This window comes from Fukomys damarensis, unplaced genomic scaffold (genome assembly GCF_012274545.1).
Source record: "Fukomys damarensis isolate Sample0158 unplaced genomic scaffold, DMR_v1.0_HiC HiC_scaffold_3, whole genome shotgun sequence".
Classification (NCBI taxonomy): Eukaryota; Metazoa; Chordata; class Mammalia; order Rodentia; family Bathyergidae; genus Fukomys; species Fukomys damarensis.
Window position 1 is genome coordinate 16,806,313 of NW_022900915.1, and position 20,475 is coordinate 16,826,787.

A 20,475-nucleotide genomic window follows, 5' to 3' on the forward strand; every position below is an offset into this window, starting at 1 on the left:
AAGACGGTTTGAAGTTCACATAAAAGATGCATTTTAGGGCCAGGGATTTAGCTCAGTGGTTCGGTGGCCTACCTTGCAAGAGCAAGGACCTGAGTTCAATACCCGGCACCAAAAAAAAAAAAAAAAAAAAAAGATGCATTTTATCCTGAGTTATTTTTGGTTTGGTTTTGGGGATTAAACCTAAGGCTTCATGCATGAAAGGGAAATGTTCTAACTCTGAGATGTATTCCCATCTACCAACATCTGTTTTTGTTTTTGTTTTTGTTTTTGAGACAGGGTCTTTGTCTCATAGACCTGGAACTCACTGTTGAGACTGACCTGGAACTCACTATGTAGCCCAGGCTGGTCTCGAACTCAGAGTGATCCTCCTGGCTCAGCCTCCCGAGTGCTGGGATTACAGGTGTACACCACCACGCCCGGCTTCCAACATCATTTTTAATGTTTTGAGAAGATTAATTCTATGTTATATAATTTGCAGAAGATCTACATGAATCTTCTCTAGAATCAATTATGTACAGCAAATAAGTTAGATATAAAAAGTATCTGAAATCAACAAGTATATTTATAAGATTGATTTTGGAAAGGCAAAAGGTTTTCATTACTTTCATATCCTTTCCCATCTGGATATCTTTAACTATAGTTAATAAAGTTAAATAATGCTAGAAAACTGTGCACAACATTCTCAATTTCGTATTTGTTTATAGAGATGATACTGAGGCATCTGTTAGATGACACCTAGAAGCTTGAATCCTTGAAAACCAATAGCAAACCAATGAGATTAGTTGCCTAAATGAGGGAGTATATAAATGCAGATGGATAGAGCCTAGAAAAATAGTACACATGGGGCATGAAAGAATATCTGAAGCCAGGCATGGTGGTACATGCCTATCATCCCAACAATTTGGGAGACTGAGGCAGGAAGAGCACAAGTTTGAGTCCAGTGTGGACAACTTAGTGAAATCCCATCTTAAAAGGAGAGGGAAAAAAAAGGATATCTAAGTATAATATATATCAAACACCTGGGTAAGATTTAAGGACATGAATATATTTCAAAAGGAAAGGATTATAAATAAAACAATTTATTAAAAACAGACAGGAGTAAAATGTAAGAATTTTAAAGATGATTGTTAGAAAAACACATTGTTAGAGAGTAAGAACACCATATTTTATCCATCTCTAATCACATACTCTACACACAAAAAGGTAAAACATCAATTTCACACTCAAAACAACTTTTCTAGAGACAAAAAAGAGGAACTTTAAGGGAAAAAAGCAGCTTTAAGGAGAAAAACAAGTACTGTATCTTTAAGATAGACTTTTCTGACTATCCTAATAATTCTCTAAGTACTTTTATTTTTATTTATTATTTATTTATTTATTTGGTACCAGGGATCAAATTCAGGACTTTGCACTTGCAAGGCAGGCACAGCACCACTGAGCTAAACCCCCGGCCCCTGTAAGTACTTTTATACCATCAACTGATTGTTTTCCTAGTTCATAGTAACATACATTCTATGCTGTGCATTGTAACACAATGCATTAACACATTTTGATCCTGTATGACTAACTGGTAGGAAGCTAACAGGAGGTCCAAAGATACAAATATTATTTTTTCCCTTCCCCAAGAATTTAATAAAATGACACCTTCCTTAGAAGGTTAGTTCATTTTTATACTATTCAGTAAATAATAAAACATCAAAGCAAAGAAATAATTACTATACCTAAGATAGTTCAGTAAGCAAAAACATGATTACTCAGTTGAGTGTTAATTTAAAAATCACATTTCAGTTTACATATTAAATCTATGTTTACAATGTTTTCTTTCTTCTCTGAACTTATTCTCTCTAGCTTGTTTCTTATTTTGTGGCCTGGTGTTAATCAATTAATTAGAAAAAACTTTTTGGAAATACTGTACTAGGAACTGAACCCAGGGCCTTCACGCTGAGCTAAATCTTCTGCCCGTTTTTATCTTTTGAGACAAGATCTTGCTAAATTGTTCAGGTTGGGCCTGAACTCATGATTCTTCTGCCTCAGCCTCCCAGAGTGCTCAGATTACAGACATGTGCCACCATGCCCAGCTGGTATTAATTTTTTAAAAAAGTGATTTCTTACTTAGTACTGAATTTTCCAAATCAAAGCTACTACAGTACTCTATAGGGTTTAACAAAACAAATGACAACAAAACCAAAAAAACCCCAGAGGCATTTAGTTTTGAATTTTTATTAATGACTGTTAACTGGTTATTTTGCTTGGATTCCTTAATTCACTTTTTAATTGTCAAGATTAAAAATAGCAAAAAAAACCTGGGCATGGTTCCATGTCCCTCTTGGGAAGCTGATGCAGGAAGACTGCTTGAACCCAGAACTTCTAGGCCAGCCTAGACCACGTAGAAAGACCCTTATTTCTTTATTCATTTATTTATTTTTACCCTAGCTTTAAGGTGGGGGGCAGGAAAAGTTTGAATAGGAAGTAACAGGGAAAACTGGTAGAATTAGTTTAAATCAAAGAGACCACACACTGTGTGTGTGGTGCCTGTAATCCCAGTACTCCAGGCTGAGGCAAGAGAATCACCAGAGTTCAAGGCCTTCCTAGGCTACACAGTGAGTTTAAGGTCAGCCTGAACTACATAGTGAAAAAAGAGACAGAGACTATAGATATTTTGTCTCTGAAATTAAGTAATCCTTGGTGAAGTCCCTCAACACTTTAAATTACTTAAACTGGCATAATTTGAAAAAAGCTTCTGTTTGCTCCTAGTTTGTCTTAAATCACAGTATTAGATATTCACATACACTAACACATCTCATTGTGATTTCAATAATCTAGAATTTATCATACAAATTCATAAATTTTTTGGTATGTTCATAAATATTTTAGGCTAGCTTTTTGGGTGGGGAGAGAAGATGCTAAGGAATGGAACCAGAGCCTCTTGCATTTAGGCAAATGCTGTACCACTGAACTATACCTGTAATCCTTATATAAGTTTTAAAAATCCTACAAATTACCTACTTTCTTTATTTCAGATAACTCAGATATTACAACAATGAATGATTATCAATTAAAGGTATTTTGTATCTACAAATGAAAAGACAGCAGAAAAATATCACAGCTCATAAATTCTAGCCCTTTACATAGTTTATACTTTTAATAGTTATTTGGGTCTTATTTATACACATTTTGATAGTCACATGCCAGGGTCACATACTGACAAATGTTAATTCACTATATTCCAGTATGACATCAATGAAACTGAATTTAATTCTGAAACTTCTCACTCATTAATTGAATTGATCCTATTGATTTAATTATACAGCAAACATACATTTCATTCTTATTATGCTATTGTTTAGCTAAAGAAGTGGAAAATTATTACCTGATAAAATTTTCTACTTTAATAAAAAACTTGGTTTCATTTGTGCCAGTTGAAAAACTATAACTTACAGTATATTAACAAAAAAACTGTAGGTAATTTTTTTCTAGCATTTATGTCTTTAGTCCATAAGAATATTTGCATTTGTCAGAATTATCTACCTCAACTACAGCTACACAGCAACTGTGAACTATTAAATTTATTTATTTATATTTTTATTTATTTATTTATTTTTGGTTTTTTGAGATAGGGTCTGTCTATGTAGTTGAGACTGACCTGGAACTCACTATGTAGCCCAGGCTGGTCTTGAACTCACAGCGATCCTCCTGGCTCAGCCTCCCAAGTGCTGGGATTACAGGTGTGCACCACCATGCCCAGCTGAACTATTAAATTTAAATTGCAGTTTTAGATTTTTTAATTAGGTGGAAAAATACCAATTTTAAGGCAATTAATTCAACAACTAACCTTTTTGTACTCCTATAAGGGCAGGGGAGTACTCCTGTGAAGTCCTGTCAGGTTCCTGGGGAGGTACAACCATGGCAAGTGTATGCATTGGTACACGTGGAACCTAGAAAGTCAACTCAGAAAAAAAATCATCTCAGATCAAAGACTAACACAGAGTCCATTAATAAAAGAGAGGTCTATGATGAGTGTTATCATTATGTATATCTAAAATATAGCAATATGCTGGGCATGGTGGTGCATGCCTGTAATCCCAGCACTCAGAGGCTGAGGCAGGAGGATTGCTGTGAGTTCAAGACCAGCCTGGGCTACATAGTGAGTTCCAGGTCAGTCTCAACTACATAGTGAGACCCTGTCTCAAAAAAACAAACAAACAAACAAAAAATAAATAAATAAATAAAAGCAATAAATATTTAGCTTGAAAAAAAAGAGAGCTTAGATTTTCTTCATATACTACCAAATTCACTTTATTTCCTAAAGAGTAAAAAATAAAAAAGGCCTCATCAAGGAACAAATTTTGAGAATATTGAGTGACTGAGACAGTCTATAAGTAGTGAGTGATTTAAGCCAAATAAAATTAATATTACTCTTACTGAAAAGAAAGTCTTGCTTGTCCCAATTATATAGGAGTATAATTTTCATACTCTTTGATGGTCAGTTTACACTTTATCAAATTTTATATAAGTCAAAAAGAGAAAATAAAACTCCAATATATTACTAAATTGGCATATTTTAACAATTTGTAGAATAACTTTGTGAAAAAGAATTAAAGATTTCACTAAACTTTCTATGTGCAATATACTCTATTTTCTTTTTAATTTTCGGGAGCTGTAAAAGTTAATTTAATGAATTTTTGGTACATATATCCTAGTTAACTCTACTTTCCTAGTTGATACAAATTGCTATAACTCTCTAGGATAATACTGCCTTGAGAGATAGTAAGGAAAAGCTTTTTCATAGTTCAAGATTATGCTCAATGTATTCATTAAAAAAAAGAAAACCATAAACCTGGTTGTGGTTAAGAAACAACTTGTAGGCCAGGGATGTAGCTCAGTGGTTCCGCCACCTGCCTTGCAAGCACAAGGACCCAAGTTCAATCCCCAGTACCAAAAAAAAAAAAAAAAAAAAAAAAAAAAAAAAAAAAAAAAAGGAACTGCTAGTATTTGCAGTAAATAAAAGACAATAAAAAATTTCTGTGCCTCCGAAGAAAAGAAATTTTAAAGAATTTAGGATAATGATTATATCAATATGTAACAGAAAAGAGAAATAATCTAATTTTGCTTAAAATTGATTTTCAACAAAAAATTTCAATCACTTTGAAAAATATATTTATTAACAAACCCCATTTTACTTTACCTGAGATTGATCTTGAGAAGGTGGGGTAAGCTGAGATATATCTGTGGTGGGAACTGACAGAACATTATTTGGATAATCCAACAGATAAGAAACAACATTAGTATGGCCACCCTTTGCAGCTTCAATAAGCATTGTTGAACCATCCTGAAAATGAAATAATACCATAATTAATTCTTTGGAAATCTCTTTTTAGAACCTGATTGATATGCACATTTCATATAAAGTAAATCTTATGTAAAGAGTATTAAACATTAAAAGATCAAACATTTTTAAAGTCATATATATTATTTGTTTACTTATATTTAAGTGGAATACCTTGAGTCGATGAGTAGGGTCAGCCCCATGAGCCAAGAGTAGCTCAACAACTGCCAGGTGGCCTCCTGCACATGCCAGCGACACTACTGTATGATCATTATTAGCTGTAGCCCTGTTCACATTGGCACCTTTAAAGAAAAACAGTAATCTTAGCAAAGGTTGAAATCAATCTAGTTCACCGACAATATTTAAAGCTTTCTTTTGAAGTATAAGACACAAAAAAGTGTAAAAATGAAAATTTTCACAAAGTGAACACACACCTGTGTAACAGCACCCAGGTCAAGAAACAGAACATTATCCACACACCAAAAGCCTATCTTGTGTCCCCTTTTGGCCACTACTGACCCCCACCAATGGTAACTACTACTCTAACTTCCAAATTGGTTTTAGTTTTTGAATTTTATGTGAATGGAATCATACAATGTACTCTTTTGTGTCTGGCTTCTTTCACTCAATATTACATTTGTAAGATTCATCCACATTACTGTGCATAGTTGTAGTTTGTTCAATATCACTTTTTAAGTGGAAAATCTAGAAAACTAAGATTAATAAATATATACAAGCTAATGTAAGCATCAAAAAATAGCATTTTATGTAACTCTCAGAATGTTTCATAGACAGCTTTGATATACTTCTAGAAAATGGCAATATAACCAGGTTTCAAAGTAGAGAAAATAAATTTTTTTTTTTGCTATGGGGATTGAACTCGGGTCCTTGCATTTGCAAGGCAGGCAGCAGTACCAAAGAGCTAAATCCCCAGCCCAGAAAATAGATTTTTTTAAAAAACCAGTATTTAAGAACAATATAGAACCCATGCTTGGTGGCACACACCTATAATCCTAGCACTTGGGAGGATCATTATGAGTTTGAGGTCACCTAGGGCTACTTAGTGAGTTCAAGTCCAGCCTAAACTACACAGCATGACCCTGTCTCATCACCCCACCCCCCAAAAAAGAGAAATATAATTCTTCATATTGTGTAATTTAAAAATCAGGGAGGGATGGGGGTTTAGCTCAGTGGTGCCACTGCCTGCCTCACAAGCACAAGGACCCGAGTTCAATCACCAATATCCCCCCCGCAAAAAAAAGGATTACATAAAAATCAGAGAGATCTAGATAGGGAGAGAAAACAAGATTATCCAAGTATGTTAAAGACTATTTAATTAAGTTTACCACAGTTTTGTACAATATGACCTAAAGTTTAACTGCAAAATCTTTGCTTAGCCTTTTTTTTTTTTGGTGGTACTGGGGCCTTGAAAATGTACTATATTCCAGACCTTTATTACTTTTTATTTTGAGATAGGGTCTCACTAAATTGTGATCCTTATGTCTCATCTTCCCAGAGTACTGGGATTACAAGTGGGTACCACCATGCCTGGTGTTAGCCTCTTTTTTGATACATTATTTTTGATCCCCCCAAAAAGACACTGATTTCTAATTCAGTGATCATACATAGTCCGAAAAGGTCTCAACTAGAATACTAATACTATCCAAATATTCATTCTTTTTTCTCCAATTCCAGACTTATTTTATGTAAGAGAAAAATAAGCCACTATGTAAAACTATGAATTAATTTAATTTTTCAGGAAATCTATCTAACTCAATGTAATCCCAAATTACATTAAAAGTATCTTTTGGGAAAGATAAGACACAGTAACAGATAGCATTACATTAGTAACATGAGATTACTTTTAAAGTTGTTAACAATAAACTTAAATTGTGGGACTGTTTAGCAGTTTCCACAGCCTAGAAAAACTACAATCAATAATCAGTGTGCTCCTATTCCTGACACTTTTTTTAGCAGGGTTGGTATGAATTAGTATAATTGGTATGAATAGGTATTCTCTTTAGTAAAGCAGCATATGAGAAATCCAAAAGTTACTGGTCTATACATTATTTCTGTGTGGTTAAAGTAAATGTTTTTTACAGACTATGGTTTAGAACATTATGTAAAGTTACGCTTTATTTAGCAGCAAAAATGTGATAAAAAGAAAATAAATCTATTTTTACCCAATAAAAGATGAAAAATAATTTAAAAATGAAATAAAAGAGAAAATCGGCAAAAATGTGATATGAAAATAAACCTAGTTTTATCCAATTAACATATATTTAACATGAGAAAATCTTACACTACATTTTTAGTCACGAAATACTAGAATTCTATTGAACTATAGATACTACTTGTTTTTTGGTACCAGGAATCAAACTCAGGACCTCAATCTTGCAAGGCAGGTGCTATGCCGCTGAGATAAATTCCCAGCCCTATACAACTTTTTAATTTTAATAATATGACATCCCCAGAGTGGGTCATCCATGCATTTTAGCATTCTATCATAAGATCTTTCCTCAGGTATCTGTGTATCTCTGATACTATACAAAAAGGCCGAACCATATGATGCTAATATTAACATTTTGATCTGCAGAATGACAATGTAATATATTGCAACCTAAAATGGGTTAAGCAACATTCAATTTTTTTCTAGTAGGCTGTCTTGAATTAGTTCTTCACCCATCAGTTGAACTTCTTCACCTAAATATAGAGTCCACCAAAAAAATGTATACATACTCAAGAAAAGAAAAAATAGCTGGGTATGATGGTGCATGCCTGTAATCCCAGCACTTGGGAGGCTGAGGCAGGAGGATCAATGCAAGTTTGAGGCCAGCCTGGGCTACATAGTGAGTTTAAGGCCAGCTTGAACTACATAGTGAGACCCTGTTTTCAAAAAGAAAAAGAAAAAGAAAAAGAAAAATAGTATGATATTTTTTCAACAGATGGTATTACCCTCATATGGACCCTAGAGGATGTTGTACATTGCAGAAAACCTACTATACTGCCAGCTCTCAGAGAAGAAACTGAAAATGCACGTGCAGCAATCTCAATGACCAAGCTTACCCTAGCAGCAGCCTGCCATACTAATAAATATCTGGAAGCTAATGGTCACTACTTTGAGCACCTCTTGTAATTGTAGAGGCCAAAGGTAACCTGTATTAATCTCACGATGTCTCAATAAATTTAATATGAAAATATTTATACAAGCTAGGTGTGGTGGTACACGCCTGTAAGCTCAGCCCTCAGGAAGCTGAGGCAGGAGATTGCCGAAGAATTCGAGGCCAGCTGGGGCTACATAGTGAGTTCAGGGCCAGTCTGAACTACAAAGGGAGACCCCTGCCTCAATAAATAAATAAAATATTTATACAACTTTTTCTTTTCCTAAAGTGTGTATATATTTTTGGTGGACTCTATATATTGTTTTTAAAAATAAATCCTTTTAATAACAGAATTTCTAGAGGAATGAAAAAAAAAAAAAGCTGGTGTAGTGGCTAGGCCAACTATTCCAGCTACTTGGGAGGCTGAGCCAAGAGGATAGCTTGCACCCATGAATTCAACTTTAGCCTAGACAAGAAGATCTCATGGCAAAAATAATAACAAGATCCCATACACTGTTAATTCAGCTATACCAAAAAACAATCGCCACAGTAGACTTTCTATCACCCCATTCCTATCACCAGCAGAACTGTCTTATCATAAAGTGTTAAACATCTGTTTATCATAGCTGGACATTTACATTTGGCTTTTCCAGTTTTAGGAAGCAATCACGTAATGTTTTGTTGATGAAAAATTAAAACTAATATAGAAAATTCCCAGTAAGCACCAGAGAAACTCTATGTTTATTAAACAAAATACACCAACAAAAGAATAGAATCCAGAGGAAGAACTCCATATAAAGGCCGGAGTTATACTGCCACAATCAAGGAATGCCAAACATTTCAAGAGAAGCTCCAAAATACAAGAAAGGACTGGGACATATTTTCCTCACAGGCCTCAGTTGAAACTCACCCTGCCAATACCTTGATTTTGGACCTCTAGCTTTCAGAAGTATACATTTCTATTGTTTTAGCCACCAAGTTTATGGCACTTTGTAAAATAATATACAGTACATTTTTAAAAGATCAGAATGAGCAACTCATACTCTAAGTACAGTAACCTTAACATAAATTCCAACACTTAGGTTTTTTTCTTCAGAAATTATAGTATAGCCTCTTGTAAATGATCATTTGTACTTTCTTTACCTTTGCTGATAAGAAACTGCACAGTGCACAAATGACCAGCTCTTGCAGCTTTCATCAAAGGTGTTCTTCCACCTTCAGATTCATGCTCCTGTTAAATAAATGAAAAAATAATCCACTAGTACCAACTGATTAAAACATTTCTTAATAGTTTCATACTGTTATGAGAAACAATGAAGACTTAATACATACTTGGTGTAGTCACTTATATTACTTACCTCAATTTCCAAAACACCTGATAGGATTAATTTGAGTACACACTAGATGGTATATATAACTTTCTAAGGGAAATTCAGTTTTGCATACCAAGCAAAGGTTATTAAAGATAATACTAATGCTTAATGCAATCCTCAAGAGAAATAAGTTTATTTTTCTAATGCTAAAGTTAAGAAGATATTTCCCCAGCTGTTCATCTGAAATGTGAAAAAGAAACCTAAGAACTATAAAGTGATTAGAAGGATCTTGATCTTTTATCAGAAGCCACTAAGATCTCTATCAAAGGATGGGAACAAATCCTTAAAGTGAAACACTAGGGTATTTTAGGAACAAAGAAACATAAAAGAATACACTAATGGGAAGATTTTTTTAAAAAACCAGTAGATATTAAATACTTGATTAGTCAAAGGCAAAACACGTAGTTTTATAACAGTAAAAAGATCATTATTCTTATTAGGAAGTTTGCCAGCAAAACTAAATGAGCTGGGCCTGTTAGTACACTTGGGATAGAAACTGCAGCAAGAAGATCACAAGTTCAAAGCCAACTTGGGCAGTGAAGTGAGAAACTCTCAAATGTTTTCTTTTTAAAGGCTCAGGATACATCTTAATAGTTAGTTTGATGCCCTGGGTTCAATCCTCAGTATGAGGAGAAAAACTGAATGAATGAATGAATGAATGATAAATAGCTTCAAACAAAGCTTCAGCAAATGGCACTAAAAGAAGCATGTTTGTATGGTGGGAGGGAGAACTGCAAGCTCCTGTTACATTCTCCTAAGTATTGAAATGTAGGTGACACTTCTTCTATGACAAGTTCTCTCATCTATCTTTAATTATGTATGCAAATATGAAGTTGTTCTGCTTCTGTTTTATTACTAAGAAAAACTTGATTATATGAGGCTTTAGTTCAGCTCTAAATTATCTCAGAAAATCCTTTAGCTACCACCAAGTCAACTTAAAACATGTGCCCTGCCAAATGAATACAATTTAGTGTGTGTACAAAACTGTATCAGATCTATACAAAAAACAATACTTAAGAGTAGACTGTCAAACCAGTAGAAACTTTAAACAGCACTGCAGTGATGAACATTCCATTCTAGGTGATTTTTAAAAATGCTGATAGAATAAGTGAAATAAAATCATGACAGACCAGTAACACTCAACTGCCTCTAAAAACTAGTTTAAAGCTTTACCTTTTTGTTATACATGTTGATTAGACAACAATGACTAACTAGATATAATGCCAAAATAACTTACTGCAGAATGGATTTTGAACTTAAATTCAAAGGCAGTAAATCTAGCACTCTGGCAACTGATATATTAAAAAAGAAAGAGAACATACATGATGAAGACGTCAGGTACAAAGACCAAGAATGCTATTTGTTCAGTTTTTCCATTCAGCTTATTTCTGAATTACCATTACAATCATCCTCACCATGGAAAATGCTCCATTAGCAGCTTATTTCCTCTTCTGCCTCAGGGCCTTTATGCATATGTTGGTCTCTTTCTGTAACACTTTTCCCCTAACTCCTTTTCATCCCATACATCTCAAATCAAGTGTTACTTCTTCAAGGAAGGACCCCTTGAACTTTGAAACTAGATTGCTCTTCCCAGTATTGACTTGCAACTCCACAAATCCCTTCCTCATAAATTGAAATTGTATACTACTTTATACAAATATTTAGGTAATGTCTCCTCTAGCAAACTATAAACTCCATGAAAGCATGTCTACTTTTTTCCACCATTGTAAACCTAATACCTAAAAAAATGAAGTGACTGAATATTGTTTACTAGGCAGGAATCTAAGCATAATTGACCTTTCAAACCTTTCCTCTCTTAGAACAGAGGTTTGACTTTTCTATTATCTATTAGGTAAATAAAAGAAAGAAAAGTTAGCCAGGTGTAGTGGTGCACACCTGTAATCCCAGCATTTGGGAAGCTGAGGAAGGAATATCACTGGGCGACATAGTGAGTTCAAAGCCAGTCTCAACTACATAGGGATACCCTGTCTCAATTTAAAAAAAAAAAAAAAAAAAAAAAAGAAGACAGAGAGAGAGAAAAACGTTAAACAAAAATTACTAGCAGATAAACAATGATGATCTGCAGCTGATAATACATTATTACTAGAACATGGATAAGCAATATTAATATCACTTTTCCTTTCTTCCCAGTTTTGTCCTTATCTCTCAAGCCTGGCAGTAATAACCATCAATATTAATAGGTTCTACAAGTAAAGGCAAAGACTAAAGATTTTGAAGCCTCTGCTTTAGACTGATCTTTTTTTTTTTTTTTTTTTTTTTTTTTTTTTTTTTTTTTTTTTTTTTTTTTTTTTTTTTTTTTTTCTTTTTGGTACCAGGGGTCGAACTCAGGTCGTTGTACTGCTTGCAAGGCGGTGGCGGAACCAATGAGCTAAATCCCCAGCCAGACGCCTCTGCTTTAGAATACATTTTTTTGTTTTGTTTTTGAGACATGGTCTTGCTTTCTAGTGCAGGATGGCTTTGAATTCACTTTGTAGCTCACACTGGCTTCAAAACCAGCAATCCTCCTGGCTCAGCCTCTAAGTGCTGGGAGGCACCACACCAGGCTCAGCATTTGTTTTTAAGTTTATTCTGTTTTGGGCCTGGTGGTACACATTTGTGATCCCAGCATTTGGGAGGCTGAATCAGGAGGATTAATACAAGTTCAAGGACAGCCTTGGCTACACAGCTCACTTGAGTTCAAGGCCAGCCTGAACTACAAAGGGAGACCCTGACTCAAAAAAAAGATTAAAACATAGTAGGGACCGTGCTTTATCAGAGCTACATTTAATGATATTACTCTAGAATGTTCTCTTTCCAGATGATAATTAAGAGGCTAATAGAAAAAATGGTGCCAGGTACCACAGCAGCAACAGAACTTGGCTGTTGTCTGGATATTATTCTTTTTTTGTTTTTTTGTTTTTTTTTTTAATGGAATGTGCTGAATGTCTATAATTTTGTTCAGATGACCGCAGAACCTGGAAAAGGTGTTGCTGCTATCGATGCATAACGTACTATTATTAGTCCTTATATATATATATACACACATACACATACACACACAGACACACACACACACACACACACACACATATATAAATTGAATTCTGGGAAACTTTAACGGTGCTGCCAACTTTGGAAAAAGTCATCCCAATTTACTGTGTTGACTTGGCATTGTACAGAAATGGACAACCATATTGGTCTAGAAATGTTATTTTATTTTTTTTCCATGTGTACAGGGGTAACACATCGTACTAAATATTTAAGGTCATATCTATGTGGGTTTGATTACAGAAACTAATAAAGTATTCTCTAAATAATGAAAAAAGAATAAGATAAGACTATAAGAGTGAGAAGCAATTTAAATATGTTCAGGGACCATTTTCATCTCCAGAATTAAGGATTATTTTGATGTTACATCATTGCCTTTTCTCTTTTACTTTCCTTTTTAGTTTTATTTTAGGATTCCCTATTTTTAATGTTCATACAGAGATTTCTTTAACTGAAATACTGAATAGTTTCTTTGGTGTGAAAAACTATATAGTACACAGGATCCTAATGAGACAATTAATAATGTGAAATAGGAAGTAAAGGGCTAAAGGTGTAAGGAAAGTGGGAAGGGTGGGGGAAAGGTAATAAGGGAGAGGAAAAAAATATGAGAAACTAAAAAAATGGAAATAAAGTGTTTGTAAATGGGGAGGGGAGGAGGGGGTGAAGGGAGGGCAGGGACAAGGGGAAAAATGAGAATCAAGACCTATTATGTAAAGGTAAAGAATCCCAATGATGAATGTAACTGTATTTGTATACCTAGATTGTACCAATAACCTCAATAAAAAAGAAAAAAAAAAGATTAAAAACACCATTATTACCACAGATGTTAGAAAATCAGAAAGTACATGCCTAAAATCCCTACCATGAGTCTCTCACAAATTCAACATATTAATAAAATTACTGAAATAAAAGATATGAAAAGCACTAGATATGATGGCACATGCCTCTAGTTCTAGCACTTGGGAGGCTGAAGCAGGATTGCTGCAAGTTTAGGGCCAGCCTGAGCTACATAGTGAGTTCAAGGCCAGGCTGAACTACATAGGGAGACCCTGTCTTACTATATTTTCCATTAGTATAAATTCATTGTTTTGAATTTACACACACACACAGACACACACACATATATATTTGATTTTTAAAAAAATAGTACTGGGAACTGAACCCAAGGTCTTCCCAGAGTTACATGCCCAGCCCCCACTTTTGTTATTGTTAGCCATGGCAAAGTTTTTTTTTTTGCTTTGTTTTTTGTTTTAAAGTAAATGAAGAATGAGGGAGAAACTGGCTTTGAGAAACCAGCTTGGGCTGTAGAAGAGGAAAAAGCAAGATCAAAGTACAGCCTGGAGGACACAGGGCAGGCTACCATGAGGAAAGCCATGATAACCCCAATCTTTTTAATATTTTATTTTGAGGCAGGTGTCACAAACTCACTAAATTGCCCCAGCTAGTCTTGAACTGGTGGTCCTCCTGTCTCAGTTTCCCAGAGTACTACAATTAAGGGCATGCATCACTACACCCAACTCTATAATGTATTTACATTCTGAATTAGAAACAAGGCTAGGAATATGGCTTAATGGTACAGCTTGTACTTAGTGTATGAAGCCTGGGTTCCATCTTCACCACCAAAATTAAATTAAATAGCACATATTACCACAACATAAAACATTTGCTCCAAAATATCTGATCATTAAATCTTTCTTTTAAAATAGGAATCAAGCTAGGGATGTAGTTTAGCAGCACCATGCCTGCCTGGCAAGTGCAAGGTCCTGAGTTTGATCTTCGGTATGAAAGAAAAAAAAAGGAATAAAACTTGTATATACTTCTAAATGTTAGCTTTATCTGTACACATATTTGTTGAGGACTAATTTTAAGTTATAAATTATTTTAAATATTTCCTTCATAAACACATTTTCCAAGACTTCAAACTGAAGTAGAGCCTGCGTTCCAGGGTCACTCACATGGTGGCGTAATTGCCCAGCCTCCCTGCCATCTCCTTTCCTTTGTCCCAGTTTGGGGTGAATGGGAGAATGGCTTTAGAGAGGGGGTCATCTCCTGAAGCCAGCTGCATGGTGTGCAGGGCATTAGGTGTCTGCCTCCCACTCCCACATCTTCAAGATTGTCAGAATCGGTGACTCCAACGTGGGCAAGACGAGCCTGACCTATCGCTTCTGTGCTGGTCCGGCCACTTCCGACCACAAGGAGGCCACCATTCCGGTGCATTTCCGAGTACGAGCGGTGACTGACGGGAAGTGAGTTAAGATCCAATTACGGGACACAGTTGGACATAAGCGGTTCCAAATGAAAGACCACAGAACACTATTACCACAGTGTGCACACGTAGTCTTCATGTATGACATGACCGATACGGCCAGTGTTCAAAGCTGCCAACTTGGAGAGGAATGCCAGCAGCATTGGCCAGCCAGCGACATACGACAGCTTCTCGTTGAAAATAAACATGATTTGAAAAGTGTCGTACAGGTGCCCACAGACTTGGCAAAAAACAAGTTGCTGATACAGTACCGTTTTTTGAGACCACTGCTAAAAATCCCAATGATAAATGACCACGCCTCTAAACCATTAATGCTTAGTCAACTCCTTGATAACGGAATCGCCCTGAAACCTAAAGCAGAGTGCAATAAACTGGTGCTGAGACCTTATTCTAATTCTATTCTGATTATTCTATTCTAATTTAAAGAAAACTTAAGTATAACAATGCGGTCATAAAATTTAATCTCAAATAAAATGGCTTGTCCTAATACTTTACTATTATTCCTGTTTTGTATCTACTTAATCGTTTGTCACTGTGACATCACCAGGGAAAAGTTGATTTTCATTTGAGATTGAGGAGGAAGGAAAGCTACGATAAATCTAAACATCTTTCCATAGAGCACCCGATGCAGAGGGCCTGGGAGCATGATGTACAGTTAGAGAACGCTATTGCCCCGCCCATATTCCTGGGACAGAGGAGATATTTTAGTGTGCACCCGCTGTTACGTAAACCAGATTCGAAATTGGATAAAGTGGTGGGCGGGCGGAGTGGATCAATGTTGAGTTCAAGGCCAGCCTGAACTGCAAGTGAGATTCTGTCTCACAAAACAAAAAGTAAAACAAAACAAAAAAGAAGATACTTAGCTGAACTGGAATAAAGCTTCAAATGTATTTCAGAATATTTATAAAACACTTGACAGTTGAAATCTCTTCCAAAAATGATGGCTATCTAAAAACTATTGAGGTTTTAAGCACGGGATCACATAGTTTATAAATTTGTGGCTCCAGTGCCTGCCTCACAAATGCAAGGACCCGAGTTCGAGCCCCAGTACCAAAAAAATAAAAAAATCTTGTGAATTTAACTCTGATCTTCAATTGAAATATCAGAATTGATTTTGAAAAATCTTAATTTGAGAGCACCAAAGAACACTACCCTAGAATCTAAGATAGTTAGTTATTAATAATGCTTTACTGAAAGTATATTGCTAATACATGTTTCCTCATGAAATCTGGAAGTTTTGTTGTGAAATAATGCTACATTTCCTACATGAAATTAAAGATATTTGCTATGAAAAAATTACAAACATCTTGTGTAGTTTGCCATTTGTTCTTGGGAAAGTAGAATGATATCAGAAATTAATTCCTGTACCTTTGGTAAAATTCATTTATAAATGTATCTGGACCTCTCACCTTCAATGGATAGGTAATTTTACATTACTGATTCAATTTGCAATATGGCTATTTTATTGAGGCTTCCTATTCTACAGTCTATTTATTTGTGGCGCTAGGAATTGAACCCAGGTCATCTTGCACAGTTGATTTTGCTAATATATGTATTTAATGGAAAAAAAATCAGTTTCATCAGTATTCAAATTATTTGATTGCCTCATGAATTTAAAAAGCCTCTATTGTATCAAATAGTTTTAAAAAACTCATTTTAAGTTTCCATTGTTTATCTGTTCCTTTCATCCTTTAAAAACTTAAGTCTGGTTTAATTTTGATAATCTTTGTAATAAACATCAACTTGTGCTCTTTTATCTCTTAAGTTTTCCTTCTTTGTGCTATTTTTCCTTACTAGTTTCATTTACTTCAATTTTTTTTCATTTTAATATGTACGTGTAAAGCTGTAATTCTCCTTCTAAGGACCACTTTAGCTATTTTTTTCTTGGCCCAAGTTTTGATGTGTAGTGTTTCTGTGGTTATTCCATTTGAACTTTGTGAATTTTACTGGGATTTCTCTCTTATCCCCATGAATCAAAGAGAAATAGTTTTCTTCAAATTTCTAAATAGGGGACTTTTAAGATCTTATTACTGATTTTATTTATGTATTTTCGGTGGTTGGGACTGAACCCATGGCCTTGGGCATGCTAAGAAAGCACTCTAACAATGAGCTACCTTCCCAGCACCTGACTTTTAAAGCAACAGAGACTAGGGAATGTAGACAATATATGGAGTTTGGGGGATTCCTTACAAAGTCTCTTGTGGACTAAAACATGGATAAATTTTATATCGTTATGTATAGAAAAGTATACATACTATATCTATTGGGAACTGAATGCTAGCTCTCTATAACAATGGTTTTATATTTTTAACAACTGTTTTATCTATTAACCTATTAATTTCATAGATATGAAAAAAATCCTAGTATGACAGATGTAGATCTCACCATTTTCCTTGTAAGTTTGCAGTTGTCTATTTTATCTGGAGGATTGCTGATTAGTAATTTACATAAGTGGAGTATTTATTTAAAAATGCTTTTTCTGTAAAATTATGTCAATATCGATGTACGTAACTTTCCCATCAGTTTATCAATCTTTCCCTATCCTTTTGCTTTAAGGTTTGTCTCTTGCAAACAGCATTTGCTAGATTTTTATTTCAAAATCTAGTGTAATTCAAGTCTCTAGGGCCAGGCATGAGGTCCTGAGTTTGATTCCCAATTTAAAAAAAAAAAAAGTCTGCTGTTTAACAGTGGAGCTCACTACCTTCTACTTGTTCTGATTACTGACATAGTTTTAAAAATCCTGTGTTACTTAGTACTGTATCCTTCTGAACAAAAGACTTCTAGCCTATTTGCTTTTGAGATAAGTTCTCACTCTGTCGTGCAGGCTGGCCTTAAACTATCTAGCATCTAGCCCAGGCTGGTCTCAAAGTAAGTGATCCTCCTGCCCCAGCCCCAGGGCTGGGATTACGGGGTGTGCACCACCACACCGACATCTAGCTAGCTTTTTAACCTTTAACACATCCTCCTGTTGTATAGAATTTTACCACTTTTTGGTTTAAAACATTTTTTAAAAAATAGACTTTTGGCAGCACCAGTTGCCATGGCTCACCCAGCTGCTCTGCCCCTGCCTGTCCTGGCTTGCAACCCAGTGCTGGCAGCTCTCATGTCTTTGGTAATCACCTGTGATGCTGCTGGAGTGCTGCTGGTGGGGCTGTGAGATTCCAGTGCTCTACATGCCTTGGCGTGGCCCCATTCTGGGGCAACCAGCAGTGTGCACATCATCCTCCATTTCCCAGGACCTTGACTGCAAGAGCAGCAAAGCCAGACTAGAAGTCCTAGAAAGGTGCCACCTCTCTGCCAACCCAAGATGGAGAGTTGAACCCACAGCGCCACTCCTGGATCCCAAAGGAGCTAAATCTGCCATGGCTACCTTGGCTACTGCCATCACCATGTCCTACCCCCTGTGGCTGAAGACCCTCGCTGCCAGGCCTACACCTAGGATGATTTCTACCATCCCATCAGGCAGAACATGCTCAAAACACCTGTGCGGGCCTGTCAGCACATCGTCTTTAGAAAATGTTTCCTGACTATAATGAGAGAAAAATACATTGTTCCCTGTGTTGTGGATGTATGACTAGAAGTGAAAGAGCACATTTGGAACCAGCTTTAGACCTTGAGAATATCATGAAGTTTTCTGGTAGCTGTAAATATTGTGCAAGACAGATTTTTATCAAATGAGAGATTTATTACAAATCTTTTCTCAGGCTACAGGTCAGGGATTTAGCTCAGTTTTGCAAATACAAGGTTCAGTTCAATCCCAGTTACCCGCAAAAAATAGAAGTATCAGGCTAAGTATAGTGTTTCTTCTATCATTCCAAACTTTCAGATTTCTCACGGTTCCTTAAGTCACAGTAATAGGAGTGAAACATCCACCTTAGATAATATAGATACTTACCAAAAGAATATAACTTCTTCTGAGCATCCCACCTTTAAATGTCAGTTGTGTCAAAAGTACAATTTTACCACTCAGCAACTACTGAATCACTATACTAATACAGTAATCACCTATTTCAGATAGTTCCTGTGTTGTCTCTTCGTTGGAGAGATCCTAGCTAAATTGTGAGAAATCTCATTAGTCATCTAAATCCAAGACATCAGTTTAATCATAGAGAATTTGTGAATCTCCAGCTAGATTTGGAAACCCTGTAGCACACTGATGTTGAAGAATCTTTTCAAATAAACATCTTTAGTCTCTAGACATCTCAGCATCTCTGTACCTGCAGCTGCCATCTTTAAAGGGAAAACTAGCTGAGGATTTAACTCAGTGGTTCCACCGCCTGCCTTGCCAGTGCAAGGACCTGACTTCAATCCCCGTTACAAAAAAAAAAAAAAAAAAGGGAAAACTATATGAAGTCATTATTTCACTAACTTTGTATGTATATTAATAAAAGTAATTTTATCTAAGTGTTTTAATTAAAAAATAATAGTGGGACACCTAAACTTTTTTACTCAATCCTCTTGACAATTTAAAAGTGAAAATTACAAATTACTTTGTGAAAACTAATGTAGTGGCTGCACTTTATCTTTTTTATATTATTGGATTTTTCATTAGGTTGCTTTCAAAATTTTGATGCAGTTCCTATTTACAGTATTGTACATACACACAGGAACAATTCTGGAAGGTATGACTGATGTAAACCTAACAAATCTGAGCCAACTGTCGTAATTACAGAATGGGAACTTGAAGTGCTAAATGGAATAAGCCAGGGGAAGATTTCGCAAATACATTCTAGATGCAAAATTCAACCATAAGAAAATTGTATTTATATACTATTTAATATTTTTGAAAACTAGTAAGATTTTTCCTTAGTAACTAAATTTCAAAAACTGAAAGCTTATTTTAAAGATACTTTCTTTTTGCTATTAGAAGGAAACATCAAGGGAAAAATGTATTAGATAATTTCAATTTTATTTGACTAATTTGTAAGCCTGACATATACCAATAATAATAGTTCTTTGGCCTAAGAATTTTCAATAGCCAATCTTTATCAATAGCTGAGATGAAACTTCTACTAAAAACTTTTAGTTGGTAGTATATTCTACAGATGTACTTAAATAAGTTTAAAGAAATGTATTCAAATCTAATGATTATGTATACATCGTTGTATACACATATACATCTTTATATGCAGTTTGTCAGGTTATATATAGAATTTCTAGTATGGATTTTAGAAATGGAACCTATAGGATGAAGTGTTTATCATTTGATTAAACTCTTCTATTTCACTGAATTTTTAAAATGTTAACAATTAAATGTTAAATGGAATAGCTGGCTTCTGTTTTATCTTTAAAAGTGAGTTTACAGTTACCTGTACATGGTGCTCATTTCTTACTCTTAAAAATAATCCGCAGCTGAAACAT

General features: G+C 35.1%; 1 protein-coding gene and 2 pseudogenes across 2 annotated transcripts in view; 2 read left to right on the top strand and 1 right to left on the bottom strand.

Annotated features, from left to right (window-relative positions):
- Positions 1–20,475, bottom strand: part of LOC104855134 (ankyrin repeat and KH domain-containing protein 1) — a 126,748-nt gene that overhangs the window by 38,313 nt on the left and 67,960 nt on the right. For both annotated transcript variants that reach the window (XM_033767169.1, XM_033767173.1), the window contains exons 12-15: positions 9,571–9,658; positions 5,501–5,628; positions 5,186–5,329; positions 3,833–3,935 (exon numbers count right to left, since the gene is read on the bottom strand). In XM_033767169.1, the coding sequence (XP_033623060.1) occupies positions 3,833–3,935; positions 5,186–5,329; positions 5,501–5,628; positions 9,571–9,658 (463 nt within the window). The remainder of the gene's footprint in view (positions 1–3,832; positions 3,936–5,185; positions 5,330–5,500; positions 5,629–9,570; positions 9,659–20,475) is intronic.
- LOC117286754 lies at positions 11,044–15,533 on the top strand (annotated as a pseudogene).
- LOC104855120 lies at positions 15,740–19,311 on the top strand (annotated as a pseudogene).